The 10,071-nt window shown below is 41.6% G+C and overlaps 1 protein-coding gene across 1 annotated transcript in view; it reads right to left on the minus strand.

Moving 5' to 3' along the window:
• CTNND2 (catenin delta 2) overlaps nucleotides 1-10,071 on the minus strand; it is a 257,170-nt gene that overhangs the window by 219,689 nt on the left and 27,410 nt on the right. The window contains exon 2 of the mRNA XM_027125377.1: nucleotides 3,227-3,440. Coding sequence (XP_026981178.1) covers nucleotides 3,227-3,440 — 214 coding nt within the window. The remainder of the gene's footprint in view (nucleotides 1-3,226; nucleotides 3,441-10,071) is intronic.

Below are 10,071 nucleotides of genomic sequence, written 5' to 3' on the forward strand. Positions count from 1 at the left end.
GCAGGCGTACTCTCAGCCACTGCGCCACCAGGGAAGCCCTTTTGAGCTCTTTATAGAACTAAAACCCCCAATAAATAGAAGATGTCAGCATTCTTCATTCTAGAGAAGACCACCTGAGGCCAGACTAAAAGGAACCAGAGAAGCTCATCAAGAAGATCACCTGAGACCAGATGAAAGGAGTGCAGGCCCTGCACACACCCTAATCTTATCAGCAGCCCCACCTTTGAACTATGGTTATAAAACTCCTCACCAAATCCCCCTGGGTTAGGATGCACGGGGACACACAGGAGCCTGCTGGCAAAGCAATAAAGCTGTTCTTTTCTACTTCACCCAAAACTCTGTCTCTGAGATTCGATTCGGCACCGGTGCACAGAAGCCGAGTCCAAGGCTCTCAGAGGAGAGGAAAGAGGATAACACATAAGAGAAATGGAGGACTGGATAACCTTGAAGTTCAGTTGGGTTGGCGGTACTGAAATCGTGTATCCTCAAAGCTCTGCAGGAGCCAGCGGAATCCCAGCTCTCACAGCTCACTTTGGCGGTTGACCATGGCCAGTGCTGAAGATGAAAATGACTCTCTAAGCCTCTCGGAGGTGAATCCGTTTGCCTCATTTGACTTCTTTCTTCAGGCAGTGGAGTCAGCTTTGGCTAGATTTGCGCCTTGCTGCTCTGTTTAAATGGAAGTCAGCGAGCCTCGCAGGCTTCCAGGCGGCCCCAGGTTTCCGCCAGCGTGGAAATTTAGAAGCCTTTGTCACTAAAGACTGACCTGCAGTGGCAATTCCTTCCATGCTGGATTGCTCTCCTAGATGCTTGCCTCGGACTTTCTTTTCTGGAGGGGGAGCTTGGCCAACGGGCTTGTTGTTTTTCGACAGCATCCACCGTGGCAATTCCCAAAACCAGGAGCTTCAGCCAGTCTAAATGTTTTGACAACCTAGTTTTCTTTGAAAAAGGTGAAATTCGTGCCTGAAGTTTAGCCGGGCACAATAAGACCCTGCCTCTGGAAAGGCAGAAAACATCTATTGAAGTAGCAACCACTGTCACCCTGAATCCATTCGGCTCTGATGGCTTGGATGGCGTCATGGCAGAAGACAGCATTTTTTCTAGGAGAGAGTCTGGGCCACAAGCTCATGATGATGAGGAAACAGTGGGTCATGATTTGACAATGGGTGCAAACTTTTGTTCTTCTCAAAAGGAGCAGAATAAGAGGCATACGTTTTCTAGGTATAACAAGTCCAAGCATCTTTCCTACAGCCAAAGCTTCACCAGGAAAGGAAACTTGTGGACATTCTGAAGAGTTTATCTGCCTTTGATGTTTCCAAATGGGGCTCACACAGAAATTTTTGATGTTGCTCAGGGGCACATAATGAGTGACACCCAGCATCTGTCAGAAGCAGAGCTAAAGGCAAGGGAGGAGCCAGCCTTCATTTCTTTCACAGCAGCTTCAAATATCACAAGAAGCGCAGGGCGTGCTGTGGTAGACAGCGTCATGGGGCACAGGCATTGCTTCCATCTCCTTTCTGATTGAAGCCATCAACACCTCAACCTTTTGCATGGGCTGAGTTTCTCTGGCAATGAGATAAGCCACCACAGAGAGCGCTTCAAGACAAGGGATTTGTGCTGGAGCAAATCCAAATCTTGGTAGAATCCAATTCTTTTCAAATCATGAAATGGATGCGTAAGTACACAGCAGGGTGTTCCTTTAGTTGTGTTGGCCTCATCCATCCACTGGCAAGGAAGCCCATGCACAGAAGCACCATGGTGTTTGTTTTCCATCATGCGCATTGAGTCCTTTCACTTGCAGCCATTTCCAATTTAAACATGATCCATAAACATAAGCACAGGTGTTCCTAACTTTAATGGCAGGGTATGTTTTCAGTTATTTCACTCATCCCCAAACTATCCTACACATCATAATACGTGCATAACAACAGTTTTTCCTTCCCTGACCAAGCCACCCCATGCTACTTTAGTGTGAAACATTACTATCATAACACAACCCTTGACAACCTTTTTTTTTCCCCCACGAAGACAATCCTCCACTTAGAGAAAGAAAAAAAAAAAAAGAAAGAAAAGGAAAAAGGAAAAAACAAAAGGAAAGACAATTGGGAGTCTAGTTCTAATTTAGCTAAGTACAAAGGAGATGTGACAATAATCTTAAAGGGTGTAAGTTAAAGAAAACATACTGCAGCTGGGAGTCCTGACCCAAGAATAAACAAATACTTATGACTCTAGCTTCGGTAATGTATTTTCTTCAATGAGCAACTGCGCATATGCTCATCAGCATAGTTTCAAGGAACTTTTAGAGTTGAGACAGAAGGTCAGTGGAAACATGGATAATTAAAAGATCCTTCTCTGAGAGTCAACCTTGCAATACCCTTGCCAGATACTTGAAGGAGTACTTTGATGAGCCAAAAAACAAATATCACATAGAACAGCAATATATGCACATATATATATAATCAAGAAAAGTGATTTGAAATTCTGTACTGAGACCACCGATATCCATAGCCCTCCAACAAGTAAAACTGCACATGTAAAAAGTGAAGGGCAACAGCAAATGACTAATGTTTCCTGTATCCATACATATTCCACAAAGGCACATGCTAAATGCTTTATATTTTTTCATTGATTAATCCTATGGTGCTATAAGGTAGTTACCATAATTATGTCCATTTCACAAAACTCCAAAGTCCTATGCCCATAGAAAGGCTTTCTCTCATGATCACTTTTGAGAAATTCCTTAATCTGTAATTTTATACAACCTGGGGGCTTTTACTAGGCATAAATATTTTATCCAAGAAATTAACTGTTAAGTACAATAAGCTCTCTGTTGTTAACCACGCTCTAAGCCAGAATATATACCTGATTAACAATAACTCACATGCTCTGTCCTTTCATCAATTATGATTAATGTCATTCTAATGATGACCCGTGGGTATTTTAAGATGTCAACTACTTCTAAATCAAATGACAAAGACTGAAATATGGTCATAGAATTTTAGAAGGGTTATGTTTACTGGATGCTAGTTATTTAATATGACCCATCTACCAGCGTGACACCTGATACCCTTTCATTCACGTTTGTTATTTACAGAGACACATCGGGACGAGTGGTGTTATTAGCTCTCAGAGAGGCCGGGACCATAATACTTGGTGAGCACATTGCAACCGTGCTGGATGATGGGTAATTTATCTGAGAGTCAGTCATGCCGTTAATAAGGATTCTGACCTGTGACCAGCTCCCGGATCTCCAAGTCGGTGGTCTTGCGGAGCAACCTGACCAGTGCCGGGATGCCGCCACAGTTCTTCAGGGCGATTTTGTTGTCATCGTTGGCTTTCCCATACACCAAGTTTCTCAACGCCCCACAGGCACTACGGTGGACTTCCGTCATCCGATGGTCCAGCAGGTCCACCAGGAGCTGAATACCTCCTTGTCTCCTTATCTGAAGGAGTAAAGGAGAAAGGAAGGTTGCCTTAGAGAGGATGATTTCACTATTTAAACCCCAACAGGTTTTCTATATGAGGTACTTGCTATCCAATTAATTACACTGAATGAAGGCCTTTTACAAAGGGAAAAGAAAACAAATTATTGTTCTCTTTAGATTCTATTGCTTTTACTTGTTTTAATATCCTACCAATAAAAATTCAAATGCATTTCCTTTCAAAGCGCAGAATTTTGAAAAGATGATTTTAACCTCCTAATGGGTGTCTCAGCCATTTCTCTCTATAAAAATATGCCACAGGGCTTCCCTGGTGGCACAGTGGTTGAGAGTCCGCCTGCCGATGCAGGGGATGCAGGTTTGTGCCCCAGTCCGGGAAGATCCCACATGCCATGGAGCGGCTGGGCCTGTGAGCCATGGCCGCTGAGCTTGCGCGTCCGGAGCCTGTGCTCCACAACGAGAGAGGCCACAACAGTGAGAGGCCTGCGAACGGCAAAAAAAAAAAAAAAAAAAAAAAAAAAAAATGCCACATACTCAGGGCATGAAGCAGATGCATGGGCAAAAGAATGCTTCTCACTCCTAAGACTTATTAAATGTAACCGCTGTCTTAAAGGGCTGCAGCATTGCTGTACAAAATGTGAAAAGGATGCTTAAGAGGGGAATGTTCCCAACCTTGCAAAGGAACCAGAAGCCAAATGAAAAACCAGAAATGACACAAGTCTTTTCATCTGAGAAGACCTGGAAACTATGTCACCACAATGGCAGCTGGTCTGAACACGAGGACCGAGTCATGTTCTGCAGAACGTAGGTATTTGATTAATAGCAACAGTAAAATAATATTACATTTGGGTGTTCTTTTTACCCAAAGAAAATGTTTCTTTTTTTAAATAAGTAAATAAAAAAAAAAGCCCTTGCACTATGTTTCCAGATGTGTTTTCTCCTTGCTGTCCTTGAATAGTCAGACCCATTTCAAAATTTAAACTGCAAACAAATGGTCTAGTTAACATACAGAACATTTCATGGAGCTTTCATTAGCAGAGCTGTATTTGAATATTTCTGCATTTGGAAGAAGAATACATACAATTCACTCAGTAATATTCTTTCCTTTTTTTAACCTCAATATCCCTCAGGGATTGAAGAATTATAATTTGGCATGAATGAATATAATCTGACACCTTCCCTACTTAGTTTTCTGATTACAGAAAACTCATTCATCCCACAGATGTGCTGGGGCATAGGGCCGGATCCCCAGACTCTTTCAACAGTGCTCTAGTGCCACGTTCTCCAGGAGGCCACTCAGCTACACTGTTTAAAACTGCCATCTGAATCACACCACCTCCCTAATCCAGCAGTCTCGTTTCACCTTAATCTATCATAGAATCCTTCACAGCATGTGTCCTAACTTCTTTATTATGTTTCTTGTTATTGTCTGTCTTCTGCTAGAATGTATATTCTTGGAAGGCAAGTCTCTTTGTCTTGTTCATTGGTAGACCCCCATCCCTATTCCAAGTGCAATGCCAGGCACACAGTAGAAGTTCAGTAAGTATTTGAGTAAATGCGGAGGGATTACTTGTTATAGCAGTGTTTCTTTCTCAGGTCAGCTAACTCAAAACTGAGTAACAGTCCTCTTTAAAGGAAAACAAAACAAACAAACAAAACCCTTTTGTAAACATCTAAGAACGTCTCCAAGGGGCTACTGCAGCTCTTCTGGGACCAGCTTACAAAAAAATGAGGATGCATGTCTCACACATAAGGTGGACCATCTCATGATTCAGAATATGCCTGGAGGAATTATTTTCATCCATCAACCAAATGAAAACAGAGAAAGTTGAAATCCTCCCAGAACTCATGGACTCTAGGTCCCTAATTTAGAAAACATGACTGTGGTATCACACCCCCTGTGAGATCAGGACCAGGGACAGAGGAGAGGAGAAGAGAGGAGACCTCCACACACCTCCACCCCCAGCGGGGGACAGGGGTGTAGAGACAGGCGTTAATGTCCCCGAGGTGCCTGTACAGTCTGCATTGGTGATAGCACCGGTGGAAGATGGCTAAAGGGACCATTGGGGCAATTAGAAAAAGCTATCAAAGGATCAGAAAACCACTTTTTCTCAACTTACAGTTTGACCCAGGGCCTGCTTGGCACTCACCCAAGAGAGATGAAATCTCTTGCTATACATGTGTCCCGTAAATACATCTGAGCTTTAACACATGCATTTTATTTTTATTTCCATTTGTACAAAAAAGGTTAAACTATGAATGTCATTTTCTCAATGTGTTTGTGTCTGCATGTATGTGCTGTACGTTAAAATTATCTAGGTTTAATTATTTTAATAATGATGAAACTATTATAAAAGTGGTAATAAAGCCATTCTTACAGTTCACCAATTGGTTATGTATTAAAGGTAAATGGTGAAGTAAATCTATCTATCTCTCTACCTTAGCTATTCTGTATATTTTAGTTAAGATTCCTAATTTATGATAATATATTTCCCATTCATATAACTTAATGAATCAAGCTATTAAAATACTATTCCAAAGCTTGAAAAGGGAAAATGAATTCAAAATGAAGGCAATATCAATTCTTAATGTATAATGAGAAAATGCTGTTTTCAGTGTGACCCTAATTAATGCCATATATTCAACTTTATAATGAAACCTTCTATTTTAACCCATTTAGAGCAACAAAAATAAGATGATAAACTTTCTCATTTGCTCTTATTTTGAGGGTCACCGGATCATCAATATAAAAAAAAACCTTTTGTTTTCTTGGGATTGAAATTTACCTAAGCATATGAGAATCCTACTTCAGTTTTCTGAAGCCAAACATGCGTCAGAGTTGACCATCACAGACGTGAATGTGATGGTCAGGTCCTTGGTTCTGCCCCCTCCTGCAGCCTCCCCGCTCCCAGCAGGACCCGAAAGAGAGCCATAGGGCAGACTTTCAATTCTCTTGCAGGGTCTTGATTCCTTGCAGGACCTCTGGTGGTATGGATGGGTCCAATGTTGCCCTGTTCACTTCCCCTCTGCTTTTCCCCTGGATCCTCTCTCTCTTCAACTTCTCCTGGCATCCAATTCTTCTAGTCTCTTCTTGTGTCCAACCTTAAACTCTTATAAGCCTCCAAACAAACCCACTGTAAACATTAACAAAGTACAACTCTCTTTGAAAGATGATCAGGGGAAACTCTCCTTTCTAAAAAGGTACCTTTTTAAAAGGTACTTCCTCTCCCACTATTTTTCTTTAAAGCAGTCTATTTTTCTTTAATCCTCTCCAACGATCACTCCACATCCAAGAGGCGGGGCCCTTGTTTTGGTCCCCATGCTATCATTTCAGGCCAGTGTACCCCTTCTTCTTCCTCCCTTCATCATCCTCATGCAGAATTCTTCAAAAGTCAAATCTTTAAAAATTCTAGGTCTACTATTATTGAAACCAAGTCAATAAAATATTATATAATATTATATCCAATCTCTACAAATCATAACAAAATCAAACCCAGTAGCAGGATGCCTGTCATAGAGTGCTGAGTCAATAAATATGGATCAGATGAGTGGAAGAATGGTACAGTGCTTATCGTATGTCAGTTTCCTTCTCTCTCTTTAAAAAGTTTTTTTTAATAGAAGTTATTTTTTAGAGCAGTTTTTTCTTCACAGCACATTTGAGCAGAAAGTACAGAGATTTCCCATATACCACTGCCCTTACACATGCACGGTCTCCTCCATTATCAACATTATCAACATCCTCCCCAGGGCCCTACATCTGTTACGATCTGTGCACCTACACTGATACACCATTATCACCCGAAGTACACAGTTTACATTAGGGTTCACTCTTGGGTGTTATACATTCTATGGGTCTTGATAAACGTATAATGACATGTATCCACCATTGTAGTGTCACATAGAATAATTTCACTGCCCTAAAAGCCCTCTTTGCTCTGCCTGTTCATCCCCCCGCCCCTCCTCATGAACCCCTGGAGAAATCACTGATCTTTTTACGGTCTCCACGGTTTTGCCTTTTCTAGAATGTCATCGAGTGGGAATCATCCAGTAAGCAGCCTTCTCAGACTGGCGTCTTTCACCTAGTGTATGCATTTAAGATTCCTCCATGTCTTTGCACAGTTTTGACAGCTCGTTTTTTTTTTTAGTGATGAATCACATTTCACCGTCTAGATGTAACCTAGTTGATCCATTCACCTACTAAAAGACATCTTGGTTGCTTCTAAGTTTTGACAATTAGGAAGAAAGCTGCTATAAACATCTGTGTGCAAGTTTCTGTGAGGACATAAATTTTTAACTCCTTTGGGTAAATACCAAAGAGAGCTATTGCTGGGTTGTACAGTGAGAGGAGGTTTAGTTTTGTAAGAGACCACCAAACTGTCTTCCCAAGTGGCTGTACCATTTTGCATCCCACCAACAGTGAACGAGAGTTTCTGTTGCTACACATCCTCACCATCATTTCGTGTTGTCAGTGCTCTGCATTTTGGCCATTCTACTAGATTGTAGTAGTATCTTATTGTTGTGTTTCTTTCCCTTTTCATTCTGACTGTGTGATTCCAATTTATTTACATTAATACAAATCATTGAAAAAAACTATCAATACTGAAATACATATAGGGAAACAATAGCTTGAGTTGGATCTGGACTGAACAAATCTCACATCTCCTACTTTCTTGAACTTGACAGGGAACGACTGGAAAGGGCTTTTCATACATAATCTGATTAGACAATCTTTTTTTTTTTTTGCGGTACACGTTTTTGTTTTGTTGCGGTACGCGGGTCTCTCACTGCCGTGGCCTCTCCCGCTGCGGAGCACAGGCTCCGGACGCGCAGGCTCAGCGGCCATGGCTCACGGGCCCAGCCGCTCCGCGGCATGTGGGATCTTCCCAGACCGGGGCATGAACCCGTGTCCCCTGCATCGGCAGGCGGACTCTCAACCACTGCGCCACCAGGGAAGACCTGATTAGACAATCTTAAATTCGTTTATTAAACGATTCTTTGATACATGGTCCACTTTAGTTCCTGTGCCAATAGCTCATGTTTATTTCTCTGCTGAGCTGTGAACTTCAGGAATTTAGATGGAGGAAGTAATCTATATAAGAAGTAAGAAAGTTGGAGGCTGATGAACCCCATACCCAGGGGAAATAAAAATGAATTAACCAATCAAACAAAGCAAAACTTTGCCCTGCTACCTGTCCTTTTAGGTTGTTTACAAAGAGAACCTTCTTAAACCTAATGTAGACAGTCTCTTGGGGATGAAAGCTGGGATGTATGCGCAAAGAATCAGTAAAGTTTGCACCAGGGAAGAATGAAAAGAGCTTATATACCTTTGCCATCCAGTCCACTGTTTAAAAGAGCTTTTTTCAATTTAGACTCTGGAACTAAAATTATCTAAAAATCATTCAGGAGTAGGATGCAATGGTTTTCTTCTCTGTCCTTTCATAACAAGGCAGAATATATATAAAACTCTTTTAACTCAGAAAACAAATGGTTGGGCAATTAAATTAAATACAAGAAAAATGCGAGTAATGCAATATCGCCCATTGCAAAAAAATGGGGCCTCACCATTTAATGGATCTGGTGCTCTTAACATTATTTGCATTTATTGAGAATAAACTATATTTACCAAATGAATTAGCTATTATCATTAAGTTGATATCAACATCAATGAATAATTTAGAACATATCCAAGTAAAGCAGTGTTTGTATGTTAATGACAGCCTTCATAAAACTTTGATGATGATGATGTATATCGGGTGGAAAAGTTATCAGGAAACAGGATTCCTCTTGGGAGGTACCGGTCTTCATTTAGAAAAATAGTATGAAAGGTTAGTTTGAGGATAGGGAGACCCTGAGGGCATGGGTTACAGGTGTTCATGGCAACAAATGAGATTGCTCACCTACTCTGCGTTTAAAAGGGAGAGGAATTTGGAGCTGGGATTAGAAGAGAAAAGAGACTGGAGTAGCCTTTTGTTAACCTACTGGTTGGTGAGATAAGGACCTCAAACAGCTAAGGACCTGGGTATACATTTCTCTGCCTCTCTGGGATCTAGTCTACTGGAAGCAACATGGATATATTTTTGTGCTTCTGGCTTTGTGCTAAAAGAAACTAGGCTGGACCTGAGATGCAAAGTAAATTTAAATCCTAGTCTGCAGGACTAAGAACACATAGTACTTCCTCTTGCTCGAGATATTTATGATCAAGGCACAATGTCTGAGAACTGGTTTATAGAAAGCTGACTAAAAAGAAGTACTCAGTGATTTCAGTAAATTTCCAATTAACTTATTTTTCAATGGTGTTGGTTAGAAAAATTGGCAAAAAAGATACAGTTGTTTTATATTCCTTATGAATGTTTAAAAATTAAGTAATTTTCTCTGCTTAAAAAGCTACTGGAATGGGCTTCCCTGGTGGCGCAGTGGTTGAGAGTCCACCTGCTGATGCAGGGGACGCGGGTTCGTGCCCCGGTCCCGGAAGATCCCACATGCCGTGGAGCGGCTGGGCCCGTGAGCCATGGCCGCTGAGCCTGCGCGTCCGGAGCCTGTGCTCCGCAACGGGAGAGGCCACGGCAGTGAGAGGCCCGCATACCGCCAAAAAAAAAAAAAAAAAAAAAAAAAAGCTTGGATTCTTTTTCTTCCA

The sequence above is a fragment of the Aethalodelphis obliquidens genome, unplaced genomic scaffold, assembly GCF_003676395.1.
Source record: "Aethalodelphis obliquidens isolate GAN/ISIS:26980383/991018 unplaced genomic scaffold, ASM367639v1 scaffold29, whole genome shotgun sequence".
Lineage (NCBI taxonomy): Eukaryota > Metazoa > Chordata > Mammalia > Artiodactyla > Delphinidae > Aethalodelphis > Aethalodelphis obliquidens.